The sequence below is a fragment of the Mirounga leonina genome, unplaced genomic scaffold (genome assembly GCF_011800145.1).
Source record: "Mirounga leonina isolate KUSES-001 unplaced genomic scaffold, KU_Mleo_1.0 Mir_200, whole genome shotgun sequence".
Lineage (NCBI taxonomy): Eukaryota > Metazoa > Chordata > Mammalia > Carnivora > Phocidae > Mirounga > Mirounga leonina.
The window spans coordinates 27,826,324-27,845,238 of record NW_023270503.1 but is presented as its reverse complement, the minus strand read 5'-3'; the positions used below and the strand labels follow the sequence as shown (position 1 = coordinate 27,845,238).

The 18,915-nt window shown below is 47.7% G+C and overlaps 1 protein-coding gene and 1 long non-coding RNA gene across 2 annotated transcripts in view; both read right to left on the bottom strand.

Moving 5' to 3' along the window:
• G6PC (glucose-6-phosphatase catalytic subunit) overlaps positions 1-3,568 on the bottom strand; it is a 9,734-nt gene extending 6,166 nt beyond the window's left edge. Inside the window, exons 1-2 of the mRNA XM_035027190.1 lie at positions 3,339-3,568; positions 1,261-1,370 (exon numbers count right to left, since the gene is read on the bottom strand). Of these exons, the coding sequence (XP_034883081.1) occupies positions 1,261-1,370; positions 3,339-3,568 (340 nt within the window). The remainder of the gene's footprint in view (positions 1-1,260; positions 1,371-3,338) is intronic.
• An 8,779-nt stretch (positions 3,569-12,347) lies between these two features.
• Positions 12,348-15,921, bottom strand: LOC118024942. The gene is made up of 3 exons (XR_004683233.1): positions 15,896-15,921; positions 14,933-14,999; positions 12,348-12,429 (listed from the first exon to the last, which is right to left on the bottom strand). It is a non-coding gene; the product is annotated as an uncharacterized LOC118024942 (long non-coding RNA).
• Positions 15,922-18,915: the final 2,994 nt, after the last annotated feature.

Sequence of the window (18,915 nt, the reverse complement as noted above, 5' to 3'; positions counted from 1 at the left end):
TCTGTACCTCTGAAACAAATAATGCAATATCTGTTAAGAAAAAAAAAGAAGAAGAAGGTAGCAGGAGGGGAAGAATGAAGGGGGGGAAATCGGAGGGGTAGACGAACCATGAGAGACAATGGACTCTGAAAAACAAACTGAGGGTTCTAGAGGGGAGAGGGGTGGGAGGATGGGTTAGCCTGGTGATGGGTATTGAGGAGGGCACGTTCTGCATGGAGCACTGGGTGTTATGCACAAACAATGAATCATGGAACACTACATCTAAAACTAATGATGTAATGTATGGGGATTAACATAAGAATAAAAAAAATTTCAGCTGCACAAGGGCAGCAATATTTTTTTTTTTTTAAGATTTTATTTATTTATTTGAGAGAGAGAGAATGAGAGAGAGCACATGAGAGGGGGGAGGGTCAGAGGGAGAAGCAGACTCCCTGCCAAGCAAGGAGCCCGATGCGGGACTCGATCCCGGGACTCCAGGATCATAACCTGAGCCAAAGGCAGTCGCGCAACCAACTGAGCCACCCAGGCGCCCAGCAATATTTGTTTTCTTCACTAAGGTACTCCAAGTACCTAGAACAGTGTCTGGCACAACATAGGTGCTCAATAAATAACATCTGAATGAATGAATACGCTCTGAAGTGAACAAAGGGTTTGTGAGAACAAATAACTAAGGGCCATGCCCTAGTTTGAGAGTCAGGGATAGGGTCCCTGAGGAAGGGATGCTGGCACCAAGACTTAAGGGTGAGTGAAGAGGTTGGGTATTCTACTGCCTACCGAAAAAGGAAATCTAATCTATCATTTGATTGCACAAGAACTGTCTGGTTGTATCTAGTAAAGCACAAGCATGGCATGGGATTGGACAGTCAGCTCAGGAAGATACATCTACTTGGCCAAGCCTTGGGGAAGGACAGCCAGGGGCTTAGGCTTCTCTTGCTCTCCCTCCCTGGACAAAGGGCCATAATGCAGTTACTCTCATGAGCCCTTTGCCCATAAGAGTACCTTTGCCTCTCTGGACTAGCAATGTAGGTTCTGGAAGTATTAGGCAGATTTCTAAAGTAGCAGTAATGTGCTCTTCGGGAAGGCCTCCTTGAATTAAATTAAACTGGAGTTGTACCCTATTGAAGACTATGCCTAAAGCTTGAAGGAGCAGTCCTCCTCATGTCCCCTCAAAGACAGCTTCGTCTGCAGTGACGGCTGACAGGTGGCCACAGTAAGCAAGGTCCACCCAGCTTCTGTCTCTACCGGGGCTGGGACTCTCACCTGGTCCAGTCTCACAGGTGACTGGAAACTGCTTTATCAGTGGCACGGAGGTGTTGCTGTAGTAATCGGTGTCCATGACCCACCAGTATGGACGCTGTCCAAATAGAATCCTGTAAAAAAGCAGAACAAGCGTCTGGAGTTACTGCAAGAACCCTTTTGCCTGAAGCCCACACCTTTGAGAAAAGAGAGTAGTGTGAGGAGAAGATTCATGTGATCCTAAACGGAAAACTATTAGCTTTGGCTGCCTCCAAGAAGGGGACCCGGGTGGCTGGAAAGCGGTAGGGGAGGGAGACTTTTTCTGGTACATCGTTTATATAACTTTGGAATTTTGAACTATTTGAATGTATTATTTATTCAAACAGAAATAAACTCAAGATCCTAAAAAATCCCTATTAACGGAAGCTATGTGACTTTTTTTTAAACCCCAGGAAGAATTTGTCCTGGAAGGACACGTACAGAACTATAGTTTGCAACTTGGACTTGCAAATCCTGCCAGGACCCTATGCTCTTTCCTCAGATCTCAGGGAGTCTTGGGTTTCCTCTGACATCAGAGAATGTGCCCTAGTCCCAGGGACAAGCACCCTCAGGAGATGTGGCCTCCTTGCCCTAAGAATTACTCTCTGTAAGGACATAGCTCCAGGTGCTTACTTTGTATCCTTTCTACCTTGGAAGAGGGTATAGCTCAGACAAACCACTTCCCCCTTAAAAGTACTAGATATGTTTTTCGTTGTGGAAACAGATGTCAAGGGTCAGCCCCTTGAGGGATGGAATAGTGATTTTTCACCAAAATCAGACAGCCACTAACTCTGACCTTTGCCAACTCAGAGAAAATGCATAATTCTTCAACCGAGATCAGATGTTTAAAATAACCCTTTATCTGTTTACTTTTTAAGGTCATGCTGTTGAATAAGGGACATTACAGACAACATTTAGATTATTCAACAGAGATTTCAGAACCATATCGATATGCCTTGGGCCTCTCGACCCCATGACAATTTTTATTTTTGGACACTAAGAGATGGTTTATTGTTTATGGCCAAAGAATATTAGAGCTAGAAGGGTCTTCAGAATCACTTGACAGTAGACATAGATAGTTTAGGGACGGTAAAGGTCTTAGCTGGCCCAAGCTCTTTATTTTGTAGATGAGGAAACAGAGGCCAAGCCGGTAATGTGCTAGAGTCAACAGGTACTGGCTAATAATTGTAAAATATTTAGGATTTTGGCAAGCTTGACCCAACAGTAGATTGAAAGTGGCCCCAATGGGAATATAAACGCAGGAGAAATTGACAAATGCTAACATTAGGGCTTCCTCCTGCCCCCTGAGAGAGTTGGTTCATCAGCATTGAATATAACATAATTTTTAAGAACCTTGCCTCTGAAATCAGCCTGCCTGGGCTTAAATGATGCCTCTGCCTTTGACTGCCATGTTGGTCTAGTTGTGGTCGTTTATCTCGATGCCTCGGTCTCTTCATCTGTTATATTAATTATGGTAACTACCCCACAGCAAAGCACGTGGCACATGACCTAGTACCTACTGAATGTTCAATAAATGTTAACTAGAATTATTATTAAGGTCCCAGAGATAACTTAAGTTTACAGATTATAAAACAGAAACTCAGAGAGTTGCTTTGACTTGCCCCGGACATACAGCCGGTAGGTGCCGAACAAGGGTTGGAGCCCAGTTCTCTGGGTTACTTCTCATTTTTCCACGCAATGGGTTTTTCAGTTATCAACCTGCCTCCTGTTTTCAGACATCATCTTTCATACATCTATCTTCATGTTACCTATTCTGCTTCAAAGTAATAAAACTCTGCTTCTTTGCTTATAACCTATACTTCAGACTTTTCACTAAGTCCAGCTGGCCTTCCATCCACATGAAATAGCCTTGCCTGTATCTTCAACTTATTGACAGGGTTTTCTCTGTCTTCCCTCTTTAGGTAGGCGATCCACAGTCGGAGGGGAGTAACCTGTGGCTTCCCGAATAGCACAGAGAAGGCAACTTCCGATGCACAGACATTTCCAGAGAGAATGCCGGCTTCTTCCCTTGCCGAGCTCCTCTCTGTCTGGCTCTTACTCACCACTTAAAGACGAGGTTGAGCCAGTCTCCAATCACAGCTACCCAGAGGAGCTTGATGCCCACAGCTTCACGGAGATGGAACCAGATGGGGAAGAGGACATAGAAGGCATTCCTGAGGTCTGCGATCATGGACACCAGGATGAACCAATCCTGGGAGTCCTGGTAATTCACCTGGAGGTAGTGCGTTGACTGGATCCCAAAGTCATGAAGAGCATTCATTCCTTGCTCCATCCTTCCTCCCTGGCTCCTCAGGCAGCCTTCCGTTAAGCCCTTGCAGCGTTTACAGACTTGGTGGTGATTGCTCTGCTATCAGCCTGCGCCTTGCCCCTGTTTTTATACACCCTGGATCCAGTCTGCAGGTCAACCCAGCCCTGATCTTTGGACTCAAAAACCACTTTTGTCTAAAATCTATTGATCAAAGGTGCATCACCAGGAGGTTGATGCAAACATACTCAGGGTGATTTACGTAAAATAGGAAAACAGGCACACAAAAACAGCCTGATCTGCCATGTACTCGGCTGGGCCAATTATTAACTTTGGCAGGCTGCTTGGTAGCACAAGGGCTGCCCTCCTGGCTCCCAAACCAGGCCAGAGACACAGGACAGAGTCTACATCTGCCATGGTTCTTGCAAAGATCCTGATTTCATATCTGCAAGTGCACTTATTTGCAGGCAAACAAAAGTCTTGGTGCTCTAGCTGTCATGTTTTAAGAATATTCCTTTTAAAATGCGGTAAGTTCTCTCATCCTGGGAACCATCACCTTGCTGGGCCTTTCTTAACTGCAGAGGGTCTCTGAAGTGCCTCTGGTCTGGGAGCTCAAACCCTCTTCCCAGCGTTGGCTCTGTATCTCTTAGGGCCAGAAAATAATCATCTTTGAATGCACTGATTAATTCACTTAATGTCCTTCAAGTTGGGACCTCTGGGGTTTTAACACACAAGTTTAAGCAGTAGAATGAATGTGTGTTCATGCAAAAACAATGTGATAATATGTGGTTTTCAATAAAAACACCAGCAAATTGGGACGCCTGGGTGGCTCAGTTGGTTGGGTGTCTGCCTTCGGCTCAGGTCATGATCCCGGGGTCCTGGGATCGAGTCCAGCGTTGGGCTCCTTGCTTAGCAGGGAGCCTGCTTCTCCCTCTACCTGCCGCTCCCCCTGCTCATGTGTTCTCTTTTTCTCTTTCAATCTGACAAGTAAATAAAATCTTAAAACAAAAACAAAAACAAAAACAAAAAAAACCACCAGCAAATTGGTGACTGGGGACTCTGGAAAGGGCTTCTGTACTTTTTTAATGCACTTGAATGTAGCTGAGACACAATGTTACATGAGTTTCAGGTGTACAACTTGGTGATTCAACAACTCTACACATTATGCTTTGCTCACCATAGTGTAGCCACCATCTGTCACGGTACAACATTATTACAATACCACTCACTGTATTCCCTGTGCTGTACCTTTCATCCAGGTGACTTATTCATTCCATGAGGTCTGGAAGCCTGTATCTCCTGCTCCTCTTCTCCCATTTTGCCCATCCTCCCACCCTTCTTCCCTCTGGCAACCATTAATTTGTTCTCTGCAGTTATAGGTTTGATTCTGCTTTTTGTGTTTATTCATTTGTTTTGTTTTTTTAGATTGCACATATAAATGGAATCATATGATATTTGTCTTTCTCAGTCTGACTTATTTCACTTAGCATAGTACCCTTTAGGTCCATCTGTGTTGTCACAAATGGCAAAAAAAAAATCTCATCCTTTTTTATGGCTGAGTAATACTCCCGTGTGTATGTGTGTGTATCTATATGTATCTATATATATACACCATATCTTTATTAATTTATCTATGGATATATAGTTGATTTGCTTCCATATCTTGGCTATTGTAAATAATGCTGCAATAAACACAGGAATGTATGTATCTTTTTGAACTAGTGTTTTTGTTTTCTTTGGGTAAATGCCCAGAAGTGGAATTACTGGGTCATATGGTATTTCTACTTTTTTTAAAGATTTTATTTATTTGAGAGAGAGAGAGGAACCGGGCGTGGGGCAGAGGGAGAGGGAGAGGGAGAAGCAGACTCCCTGCTGAGCAGGGAGCCCGATGTGGGGCTTGATCCTTGGGACTCCAGGGTCATGACCTGAGCCAAAGGCAGATGCATAACTGACTGAGCCACCCAGACGCCCCTGGTATTTCTATTTTTAATTTTCGGAGGAAACTCCATACTCTTTTCCACAGTGACTGTACGAATTTACATTCTCACCAACAGTACATTAGGGTCTCTTCTTCATCACATCCTTGCCAACATTTGTTATTTCTTGTTTTGATTTTAACCATTCTGACAGGTGTACAGTGATATATATTTTTAAAAATATTTATTTATTAAGTAATTTCTAAACCCAGTGTGGGGCTCGATCTCATGAGCCTGAGATCAAGAGTCAACGTTCCTCTCACTGAGCCAGCCAGGTGCCCATGTGAGGTGATATTTTATTATGGTTTTAATTTGCATCTTCTTGAGGAGTTTCTATATTTTCTTTCTTTCATTTGTACTTGGAGATTATATATATATATCTATATATAGTCTCCAGGAAGTCAGTACAATTTTATTATAGCCCTGGATATAGACAAGGAGTAAATAAAAGTAACAGATACCAAGTTATGAGAAACAATGCTGCCTGCTTACCTGCACAAGCAGAAACCATCCTGTAGCAGTGCATAGACCAAAACCTCACACACTGGGTCACCTAGACCTCTGAAGGGAGCAGGGGGCTGAATCAGGTGACCAACTGACATTTTCAAAGATTAGAGCTGGTTAGAATAAAGTTTTCAAAACTTGCTTGGATTTCCCATCAGTAAGTGCATATTGCCTTGTAAGGGGTAGACTGGGGACAAGGAAAAGAAACTCAGAGCTAATGAATGGGTAGTAAAGGCTGACAACATTCCATGCTGGAATTGATTACAGTGTCATCCAGGAGGTATGATCTGGAATCCCCCCACCCCACCCCCGGGCTCCCACCGAGCTCAAGCGGACTCCAGCTGCCCTTGACCACATTGTCTCTGCTGGTCCAAGCAACCCCATCCTGCCACCTCTAGCCTAGAGAGCAGCTAATGGTGGTGGTGGCGGCTGTGGGGTGAGGTGAGAGTGCAGGTGAGGCTTGTGGTTGGCAATGTTGTGGAGGGGGGGTGTTCTGCATTGTCAGGACTGCAAGGCCACGGGTATTAGGACCCTTCCCTCTACTAGATTAGCCCTCCTCAAAAGTATTGAGGAACTATTGTGGTGATCCCTGGGGACTGGAGTTTTTATGGTCTGAGGTGAGTCGAGGGTGAATAGGGCAGATCCTCTGACAAAATATTCAAAGGCCACTGTCTGGGTCTCCACAGGGCTGCTAGGAGCCAGAGCGTCTGACTCGGGTGGGGTTCCATCATATGCCTCAGCAGATGAGAAGCCAGTGGAGAGCCCTATCTTCTGGAAGAACCACAGGGAGAAGGCTCGTGTTGATAAAGAGTCATGATGGGGCTGATAACCCATTCTGGGCATACTGGGCAGCCTTCTGGCAGGCTGCCCCTCCAGGGAGGGGGACCCTCTTGGTCAGAGCAATTGTGTACATCATGAGACCATTTACTAGTCTTTACCTTTCCACCCTCCAGCTCCTTCCTGCTGCCTCCAGCAAATTTTTATCATGTACAGAAAAGAATGAGGCCCCAAAGGACCTGACTCTGCTAGAAAGCTGACTGAAGAGAGAGATTGTAGAGTTCTCAGATCCTCAACGGACTTGTGGATATTTGAGGTGAATACCATGAACAAAGCATGTGCGTTGCTAGAGATTTGGCTGAGGATCCACTCAGTTAGAGACCTGTCTCCCAGAGGCAGGGTTCCATCATTTCCACCAAATCCTGTCAGCTTCCCCTTCAAGAAGTTCTCCAGTTTAACTCAACAAATGTTTCCTGAGCAAAGCACCTTGCCTGGCTCTCTGAGGGTTCAAAGTTAAATCCCCATGTTCTCAGGGACCTCGACAATGTGGTGGGGCAGAGAGGCCAGGCCTTTAACAGCCATGTCAACTGGAGGACCCTTAAATTAAAGCTGAATCCATTTGTACAAATATAAATGAGTTCCTTATTATTTTGTCCTCAGTGGAGATGACTCAAGACTTACTAACGTCCTCTGGGGAAATGACCAGCTGAGTCTGGGAAGCAATGAAGATGGAAAATTATAGAGGCCCCCCCGCCTTTTTTTTGACAGGTACACTAGCCGGGCACTCCTCAGGCACTTTCTCCACAAACAGAAACTCAGAGGCCTGGGGATCTTGGTTTGGGAAGAACATGAAGGAAAGGGGCCAGAAAGTACAATCTGGTCTGTTATTAAGTAAGCACAGCTGGTTCCAGTGTCCTGGCACATCCTTCTCCAAGAACAAGTTTGACTCACTCACTCGAACAAGTTTATTTGCCGACAGGAAAGTGAAGAGGAAAAGGAGCCAGAATTTGCCACACACCTCATCCAAAAATTGTATTTCTTACCAAAAAAGAAATTCTGACTTCACCTGCAGCCATGTCCTCTGTTCTGGCTGGGGCTCTGCGTTCTGTTGAGGAAGGAGCTGCCTTTACCTCGCTCAGCTGCAATCACTAGAGGGGTCTTGTCTGCACACAGAAGCAGGGATGCAAAACCCAGCTTCGATCCAGGGCTTTGAGCAGAGTAGACTTCTCTGAAGGATGATAGCTCAAACTGTACAAGATCCAGTTTTATTTTTTTAAATTTCTTTATTTTGGGGTGTGTGTGTGTTTTGTTTTCCTATGAAGTGATCAGTGGGGGTAAGGTGTTTAGGGGGAGACAGTAGACACTGGCTGGATTGACGACTGTCACCCTTTCAATGAGTGACCCAGTTCATTTTTTACGAAAACATGTTGGGGAAAGCAGGTGAAGGGAGAGGTGGGTTAATCATTGTTAGCCAGTGAAAATGACTGACTAATCTCTGGCGTGGTGAGAAAGTTCAGCTTCGGGACCTTGAACTGTGCATCTATTGACCAGGTGAGGGGAGCATGGTTGATGTCTCAGGATGGGCTGGACATTTTGTCCACAGAAAAATCCTGGAGGGCATTTGCTTCATCGTCAACAGTGAAGAACTCCCCGCTCGCTCCCTTTCTCCTGCCAGCCCAGGGTCTGCCTTCTACCAGCATCAGGTGGATCAGGAGAACTTTTACAGGAAGGATGGACGGACCGTCCTTTGCCTCCCCGCCATCTTCCTTAACCGTCCTCCCCAAAGAAGCTGTTGTTCCCTCCAGAGAATACCTGTTTCCACCAATGGTCAACCAGCCCCCTCCCCACCAGATGGTAGACAGTTCTCCCGCTCTTCATCAACCCTTTGGTGGTGCCAAGTCACCCGAGCCCTCAGGACACATTCTTGCTGTCAGATTTGATCCTTCCTGCCAGGAGTTAAACTTTGTCGATGGTGCACTGCACAGGCAGAAGCAAGGGAAGTAAGTCTCCAAAACAGTGGTCGGAACTATTTGCAAAAAGCTCATTTCCCCCTTTGTTTTGGTCTGTACCCCAGAGGCAAAGAGGGGGTGTCTGAGGTGAGACGGGAAATGTGACTCAAGCTAAGGATCCAGTCCCAACCTGCCATCCCCTCCTTGCTTCTTTTTTTATTTTTATTTTTTTTTAAAGATTTTATTTATTTATTTGACAGAGAGAGAGCACAAGCAGGGGAAGCAGCAGAGAGAGAGGGAGAAGCAGGATCTCCACTGAGCAGGGAGCCCGATGCGGGGCTCCATCCCAGGACCCTGGGATCATGACCTGAGCCAAAGGCAGAGGCTCAACCGCTCAACAGACTGAGCCACCCAGGTGCCACCCCCCCCTCCCCGCTCCTTGCTTCAACTCACAGATTCTTCGAAATTCTTTGAAAGAATCAGGACCGAGGAAAGAAGAAGGGAAGGGAAACCAAGTCCTACAGCAGCCAGAGCTCAGCCAGGTGGGAGGTGGAGTGAGGTGGGGGCCGTGGGGTATCGGTGGCTGTGGGGCAGAAGGAGGGTCTTGGTTTTCCTCAGAAGATTCTCGGAAACACTCTCAGGCCTCCAGTGGGCAGCCCCGGAGACCGCTCCTCCCTCACCGCTATCACTAGGATTTAAAAGGAAAAGGAAATATTACAAGGGAATATTAAAGAGCTATGTGACCTTGGCTGAGTCACTACAGTTGTCTGGGTTTGACTTTTGTCAACAGTTAAATAAGACTTGGCGACTGTCACCCTCTGTTCTGAGTTAACCTTCCTGAGTCTTTGGTAGCTCCAGTGAGGTGGTGCCTGGCTTTTAATGATCTAACAGAAGTCAATGATCCATGATTGCTTGAAGGAAAAGATAAATATTTTCATATCTTTTTCATTAAAATACTTTCTAAAGTCCTATAGTCACAGGGCGCCTGGCTGGCTCAATTGGGGGAGGGGGCGACTCTTGATCTTGGGAGTGGGTTTGAGCCCTACATTGGGGTGTAGAGATTACCTAAAAAAAAAAAAAGGCGGGACGCCTGGGTGGCTCAGTCGTTAAGCGTCTGCCTTCGGTTCAGGTCATGATCCCAGGGTCCTGGGATCGAGCCCCGCATCGGGCTCCCTGCTCAGCGGAGAGCCTGCTTCTCCCTCTCCCTTTGCCCCTCCCCTGCTTATGCGTGCTCTCTCTCTCTCATATAAATAAATAAAATCTTAAAAAAAAAAAAAGGCAATATAGTCACACAGTTTTTAAAAAATTCAGAGTTCAAAGGAGTATTCAGTGAAGCCAGTTCCTCCTCCTACCTCTGGGCACCTTCCAGACACTGGTGGGGCCAGCATGCAGCCCAGAGCTGCCGGGGGCCAGGTGGGCCAGGAAGCCCTCCACGGGTGTCCAGTGGAGGGGAGCTCCCCCCACCAAAGAAGGCAGTCAGCCCAGACCTAGATTGGAGGAGGGGTCTGTCCCCTCCCCCTCTCTCCTCCCCTGTCTCTTTCTCCCACAGCTCTGCCCTGCAGTCTTTTAATCAACTCTTTCCTTAATGGCCGCAGCATTTTCATCCCAACCAAAACACCATACTGTACAGCCAGTTATTAGCCCTTCCCTCTTCCGGAGCCCGGCTTGGGGGGACATAATTAGGAAATCAGTAGTCTTGGACCCTCTGAGCCCACACCTTACCCCCTCTGAGAATTCCCAAGTGACGACCACAATGCAGAGAAAGAGGAAGAGGTGAGGCCTGGAATCGTCCAGAAAACAAACAGTGAGGTCTCCCCGCCCCCCAGGCCTGCAGAGGATCCAAGGAACTATTCTGAGCTATGAAAACACGGCAGGGCTCTGCTAGGAAGTAAACAGCCGTCTGTCCCGCCAACGCCTCTCCCTGGACACGGGTGCTGACAGTGCCCGATCTCCGGCCAACAGGCAGGAGACAGAGGGAGAAAGGCAGGGAGAGTTGCGTGCCTCCCTCCTCTAGGGTGAAAAGGAAAGACAGTGTTTGCTCTATTTTTAGGATTTTAAAGATTTCCTTCACTTTAGTAGGGCTGAAGTGGAAGGAGGGTGGCACTGGAGTCCCGGAGGTCAAGGGGATCTCTCCAACCTTGAATTCCAGAAGGCAGGAAGCCTGCTGCTCCCTCCTCAGCCCTGTGCAACCTCAGCCTCTGCTCTACTGGGGACTCACCATGACCTTCTCACTGTCAGCTCTGCTGGTTGGTCTTTTCTCATCCTTCTTCTTCCTTGATCTTTTGGCCACATCTGACATTTCTGACAGCTGTCTTGAAGCGTTCACGCTCTTTGTGCTCCAGCAAGCTCTCCTTTCCTTTCTCCTCTTCCTCCTCCCACAGCATGATGTTGGACTCTGCTTGGACACCACTTGGATGTCCCACACATTCCCCAAATCCACGAGTTCCTTCCAGACCTGTTCCTCCTCCGGACTTTCTTGCTTTGCATACACCTCTCTTCTTCTGCCATCCTCCAGGCACTGAGCCTGGCACTTGGAGTCATCCTTGATGCCGCCTCACTGGGTTCTGACCATATATTTTCTACTCTTGCTTCTCCTTGTCAATCTCTCTGCTTAGACCTGCTGGTCACTCCCTTACCTAATTATCTCCTACTCCCCTTCTCGCTGCCAGCCCAAGCGATCCAATATACTACTGGCAAAAGAGCCTTCTTACCATACAGCTCTTCTCACTTGTCACCTGGAAGATATCCAGTGGCTCCCCATTGCCTCCAGAGTGAAGTTCAAATTCAAGCTTACTCACAATCAGACCCCAGGTTATCTTTCTAGTCTCATATTTCCAATCTCTCCTTCATGGACCCCCTCACTCTAGTTTTATACTAGATAGGTTTGGATTTCCCAGATGCATCTTGGTTTTCCTAAATTTGCTCTTCCCTCCACCTGGAATACAATTTTCCCCAACCCCACGTGTCCAGATTCTAACCATGTTCAAGGGCAAGCTAATAAAGCCTTCCCAACCCACTAATGCTCACCCTTCCTCAGCTATAAAGGATCACGCTGACCTGAACTCCCCTAGCACTTCACTGTTCCTAACTTGGGGGCACTTCTCATGTTCAAACCTTGCATTACAGTTACTTTGCTTATGTCTCAACCCTTTCCCTGCTACCCTGGGCCCTGAGGGCCATGAAAACTTCCCTTCCAGCCTTCAGAACTGGGTTCTGTGTATATGTCTAGTACCAGCATGGTGGCCTGTGTAAATGGCTGTGACAGTTCTTCTCATCATGGCCACCTGTCCTTTTGCATTGTGACTTTGCCTGTCTTCTTAACAACATGTGAAGTTTACATCTCCATTCTTTGAATTTGGGCTTGATCTTCTGCCTTGGCCAGTGGGACATTAGCAAATGTGACGCAAGCAGAGGCTTGGAAAGCATTCGCTCGCTAGGGCGTATCCGTTTGGGGCTGCAATTGGAATCCTGGGCCCCAAAGGGGAAAAGTCAAGGCTGGTCTGCTGAGACTCGCTGCTGTAACATGTGAACTGACAGCCAGTCCCAGCCACCAGACATGTGAGTGACACCAAATTAGACCATCCAGCTCCAGTGCATCTGCCAGAGATCTGTGGTTGGGTGAGTGATCCCGGCTGACTCCAGCAGAAGAAGTTCCCATGTGAGCCCAGCCCAGATAGCTGACCTATGGAATAAAGAACAAATAAAAACAGTTTGTTGTTTTAAGTCATTAAATTTCAGGGTGGTTTGTTATGCAGTAACAGAAACACCCAGCAGATGCTGGTTAATAAACTATTAAATACTAGCTAGTATTCATTGAGCATTTACTATATGTCAAGAACTGGTTCTGGAAAATTACACGGATTAACTCATTGAATCCTCATAAAAATTCCAAGGTAGATTTTATTACTGTCCCCATTTTACAGGTGTGGAAAATGAGCTACAGAGAAGTTAAGTAAGTTGCCCAGCGGTGACATTTGCCAGATCCAAATGTCAGCAATCTGGTTCTAGAAGCCACACCATGAACCATATACCATGTTGTGGAATGAGTGAACTCATTGAGGATGTTGCCTCACAAACACCATTTCCCACAGGCATGCCAAATTCTACAGCATTTGGGGGTCCACAGCTCAGCTTCTGCCTCTAACCCTCCCACCCCGTGCTTCTTTGGGTCTATCCCAGGCTCTGGGCCTTTCCTGTTTCAGGAAAAGCCCAGCGTGGGGAACTGATTGACAGATCTGCCAATGTCCACCTACTCAGAAACCTTCTGTGCCATCTCCCCCCCCTTCCTGTGACCTTTGCTGAGTAATGGTTCCAGCGATGCAGGTCTCATCTGGAGAGGGAATGCTCAGGCTCAGCATGTCGGTGTCGCCCTTTGGCCCCATGTCCTGGTTTAGCCTGTACAGTCAGGGTGATTTTTCACTTGGAATCTTTGGGCTTTCTTAGACCTTCCTTTTTGAGGTAGTCAAAAAGGAAAAACTGGATATGAAATGGCTTTTTACAAAACTGAGAATTACTTGAATATAACAATAGTTATTGTTTTTTCAGATTTCAACAAAGATGTATTTAAGCACCAATAATGGACATGACACCATGCTAGGCACCAGGCCAGGGAGGCCAACAGGACATGGGTTTTGCCCCTGAGAGCTCAGTCTCTCAGATGGGGAGTGAAGGGAGGATACGTGGAGATGATGAACTGGGAATCAGTGAATGAACCTCTTTTGTAGGGTTCTGTCCAAAGTACCAAGGGAACAGGGAGAACAAAGCAACTAGGTTTGCTCAGGGGGTGCTATTTGAGGATGAGTAAATGGAGGAAGGAGGAGGAAGGGGGAAGAGGAAGGAACCAGAGGAAGGAAGCAGGGGAGTGCAGAGACGTGAGTGGCTGGGAATGGACTGGGGAAAGACACATGGTTGGGGCATCTGGAGTGTGGGACATCAGGATGGCAGGGGCTGCTGAAACCAGTTTGTGAATGATCTCATATGTCTACTCTCTAGTAAGGAGCTCTGAAGATGTATTTACACTTTTATTTTTTTAGAGAGAGAGCAGATGCGTGCGAGCCGTGCTGGAGGGGCAGAGGGAGAGGGAGAATCTTAAGCAGGCTTAGGATTTCACCCAGTGCGGAGCCTGATGTGGGGCTCGATCTCATGACCCTGAGATCATGACCTGAGCTGAAAACAAGAGTCGGATGCTTAACCGACTGAGCCACCCTGCTGCCCCCAAGGAGTTCTGAATATTTATAAGGATCAGCTGGCCAAGGAAAAACTGTAGGAAGAGAAGGGAAGGAAGGTGAGGATTTGCTCGCAGTGAGTTTCTGCTCTGGAAGTTAGATGTGAAATCCAGGCAAGGCTGGGTGGGTTGTGACAGGAGAGTCTGGCTGATGTCTCCAGGACACCCCATGATGGTTTCTTGGCGAATTCAGCACAGTCCAGGGGAGGGACATAAATCAGAAACCAGATTCATCAGATCACCAAGGGAGATCATCTTTCAGGGAAGATCTAAATTTATCAAAGTAACACCTGCAGGCTAATCTTCATTTACAGTAACTGTCAAAGCCAAAGCAATTTTTATCAAGATACCAATTAATTCATTTCCACAAGAGATATAACTGACTTGCCCATTTTCTTCCCATGACCAAGGTGTGGTGGGAAGCTGGCCCAAGAAGCTGTGAATCAGAATCAGCAGTTGGTCATGAGCTAGGTTTGACAGTGTCTCGTGCCTCCATCCAAGCGTCTAGTGTGCCTCCAGGGCTAGACATGCCCAGCCTTGGGCCAGGTCCTCTGTTCTAGACATGGTCAGATTGTCCTGCTGGGACAGACTCTGTAATGCCCCTTTTCTGTGCCTTCTGATGAACACATTACTTCTATATCTTAGACACATTCTTTGTAGATCTTTATACATCAAGCCTCCTCTGGCCAGCTTGGAACTGAACTGCTGTCCCAGGGTTTTCACAACCTTGGATACATGTTAGAATCACCAGGGGGAGATTTAAAAGCTGCAAATATCTGAGCCTCACCCCCAGAGATTCTGATGTGATTGGTCCGAGGTACAGCCTGGGCAGGTGGAGTTTTACAAGCTCCACCAATGATTTAATGCGCAGTCAAGGTCGAGAGTCTTTGCTTTAAGGCAACTGTGCATATTTCTGCTCTGGTCCATTGCGTGTTGATTTTGCTCTTAGAGGGTCACTTACCATGGAATCAGGTGTCAAGTTCAACAATGCTTCTCAAGCATCACCTTGTTGAATTCTTTAACCAGGCCTGCCAGGCAGTGAGGAAGAGCAGTGGGATGGGAGAAAGCAGTCAGATATAATACCACCAAGACTTGGGTTCAAGCCCAGCCTCCTGCTTACTAGCCAGATGACTTGGGGCAAGTTACCTAATCCCTCTGAATCTTAGTTTTCTCATCTGTAAAATGGGAATGATAATAATATCTGCTTCTCAAGGTTGTTGTGAGGCAACAGATAGAAATTAGCTCACCATCGTAGTCTCCACCATACTGGCTCCAATTTCAGTGGGAGAAGCAAGAAAAACTGAGATATCACGCTCCTTGAGGGGCCTTAAGAAAGGGGGAGTCCCCCCATCATATTCTGGCCCACAGACATAAGGTCAAGGAGTATGAGGAACATGCCATAGGCAGGTGTCTAGGATAAAAGCCTTATAATTGATTTCCCTTCACAGAGTCCAGATGTGGGGAGGAAGAAGAATTCTACAGAAGCTGCATATACCTGCCTGCAGAGCCTGAGTAGAGCAAACATGGGCAACCATTGGCCATGGGCCACATTTTGGAGTGGGGACATGAAGCAGGTGCACTAAGAGGCCAGCTCACATGGATAGTGTGTGTGTGTGTATGTGTGTGGGGGGGGTAGTCGCGGTCCTTTCAGTGGGGTCTGTAGGTCCAACAGTCCCCAGAGGGCCCACATCACCAGAGTTCTTTCCCACTCACCAGGTTCTCCCCACAATTTTGCTACTCTGACCCTTTGGGCTACATTCCTTAGGGTCTGGTTGCTCTTTTTCTTGTGGCTGGAAGGGTGTGTTCCCAGGAAGGCCTTCCAACAAGGCTGCCTCAGGGCTTTTCCTGAGAGTTCCCTGTGCACCCACTCCTTTGGGGTGGCTCAGATTGTCCCCTCTGACCCCACTGGGGAGCCCCATCGCACCCTCATCGGTTAGCCGGTGAGCCACAGTAGCAGAGCCCCTCAGGCAGACCTCAGCCTGGGGGCACAGGCCCCCTCTCCCCATCCTTGCAAGTGGAGAAGCAGAGCTGGAACTGCCAAGAGAAGCATCATCCTTGGTTCCTCCCCCAGCATTTGCTTGGTGGTGGGTGGGAGGCAAGATGAGAGCATCTATACCCATCAAGGTTCAAAAAAAATTTTTTTTAAAGATGTTATTTATTTATTTGACAGAGACAGACATAGCCAGAGAGGGACAACAAGCAGGCGGAGAGGGAGACGGAGAAGCAGGCTTCCCGCTGAGCAGGGAGCCTGATGCAGGGCTCGGTCCCAGGACCCTGGGATCATGACCTGAGCCGAAGGCAGACGCTTAATGACTGAGCCACCCAGGCGCCCCAAGGGAGGCAAGATGAGAGCATCTATACCCATCAAGGTTCAAATTTTTTTACACAAGAAAACACAAGAAAGTAAAAAAAGAATATTTATCTGGGCTGAGAGGATAAAGAGACACTAAATCAGTGAGCCTAGAAACAAAATGGAAAGAAGCATCAGCTTAACTGTCTTAACCAACTCTGCCTTCACCCCTTCTCCATCTGAGAGTTTTTCACCATATCCTGCTGCTATTCTTGAATCAAGAATGTGGTTCCCATGGCTTTTAGTCTTTGTAGGAAGGTCCCTTTGCCAGAACTTAGGTCCTTTCTGGCTCACCTGGCTGAGCCCGGGTGTGTAGGCAGTTCTTGAGGGAACCACAGGATTTCCACGGTGTCTGAACTCTGGTTTGCCATTTCTCTCTGCTCACAAGCTGAGCTGGACCCGAATCTCTATGCCCTCAATTACCTTCTTGTCACGGCCTGCCCTCCCCTAGGGGTGGGTCAGTGGCCCGGACTTCCTCCTGGGGAAGGAATCCCCTCTCTGCCTGACCCCACAACCCCGTTTTCTAGAAAAGAGACTGACAGAAGTAGGCAAGCTATCAAAGCAGAGGTGTGAACACACATACCCCATGGGTTTCTCTGGTCTGGAGGCACCTCCCCACCTTACTCCTGCCCCCACACTCTTTTCTGGAAAATATTCCAGTTCTTATTTATGCCCATCCATAGTTTACACCCCAGGAAGGCCAGTGGGGATGGGAGGACCTGGAGGCTGTTGCCTGACCAGGCCAGCTGGTCCCCACTGAGACACCCTTGGCTCATTGGCATGCCCGCCCCAGATCAGACAGCTCCTGGCCTGCGGCCCAGGTTCCTGATGCTTTCTGGTTCCTATCTTTGGTGACGTTCTGGTCATCTGTGTTCACTGCTGCCGCAGAGGCCCCTGTCACTCTTGGTCCTGGGAACATTCTACCCAGAAAACCCCCTCAACTGCTGCTGTCACCTGACCATCCTACCCTTTCTCAAAAGCTTACTCCACACGGTCTCCGTCCATGGCAGGAACTCAGAAGATTATTCGGCAGTGTAAACAGATGACAAGATCACAGGAGGAACATTTTTATTCAGGTAGTGAGAGGAAGGAAATGCCAGGGAGCAGAAGCTGAAGTAGCAAGAAGAGGGGGAGGAGGAAGAAGAGAAACACAGGGAGGAGAAGGAATGTGCTGGAATAAGAGGGACACAGACCTAGTGGGGATCCTGCCCTGGTACTTGAGAGAACAGCTGGTCTCTAGAGGCCTCATCTTCAGATTCCAGACCGAAGGGCAGAGGAGGAGCCTGGCAGGCCCCAGAAAGCTTCTGAATGTTAATGACACTCAACTGTACATCTAAAAATGATCACTTTTTGTAAATTGTAAATTTTATGTAATGTATGTTTTAGCACAATTAAAAGAAGAAGAAAGGAAAAGTAATGGTGCAGTCACTTTGGACAACAAAGTGTCTGCGGTTTCTCAAAAGGTTAAGCCTCGGGTGACCATGCGCCCCAGCAGTTCCCCCCACTCCTGCCCTGGCATGTGCCCAAGAGAAACGAAAACGTCTGTCCACGTGAGAGCTTGTTCACGAATGTTCATAGCAGCATTGTCCACAAAGTGGAAACAACCCAAATGACCATCAGTGGAAGAGTGGATGAACAAAGTGTGGTCTATCCATGTGGTGGAATGGTGCTCAGCCGTAAGGGACCAACACAGCTCAGAAACGTGATACTGAGGGAAAGAAGCCAATCACAGAAGGCCACGTACTGTACGAATCTATTTATACGAAATGTCCAGAATATCAGCAAATCTATAGTGACAGAAAGACAAGTGGTTGCCTAGAGCCGGGAAGGGGTTGGAGGGGAAAGAGAGTGAGTGCTAACAGATCCCGGGTTTCTTTCTCAGATGATGAGATTGCTCTGGAATTGGATAGGGGTGACAGTTGTACAACTTTGTAAATATACTAAAACCCCCAACTTGTACATATTAAAAGGGTGGGTTTGGGCGCCTGGGTGGCTCAGTTGGTTAAGCGACTGCCTTCGGCTCAGGTCATGATCCCCGAGTCCTGGGATCGAGCCCCACATCGGGCTCCCCCTTCTCTGTGGGGAGCCTGCTTCTCTCTCTGCCTCTGCCTGCCACTCCCCCTGCTTGTGCTCATTCTCTCTCTCTCTGTCAAATAAATAAATAAAATCTTAAAAAAAAAAAAAGGTGGATTTAATGCATGCGAATCATATCTTGTTAAAAAAAAAGTAAGATTAAAAAACTGTTAGAAGAAACATGAATCTTCTGGGAAAAGCTTGGCCATCAGTCCGGGCTTTAGCTGGCCATTCTTCTCTCTGGGACAGGAACCCAGCAGGTCTGGGGTCAACAAAGCTGAGTCATGTCTCTGCCCCTACCCCGGTGCCAGGCATCACAGGCTCAGGATGCTCCCAGCAGGGAGGGGGTGTCAGGGAGGGCGATAGAGAGGGGGCCTGGGGAGAAGGGGACGCGGGGAGCTTTGGGGTGGAAAGAAGGAGAAGAAGAGGGCACCAGGCCGCCTGGCCCAGCACCGACTGCTCCTCTCCCCACGGACCCTGGCCCTGGGGTCCCTGGCCACATTCCCCGTCCCAGGGACCCC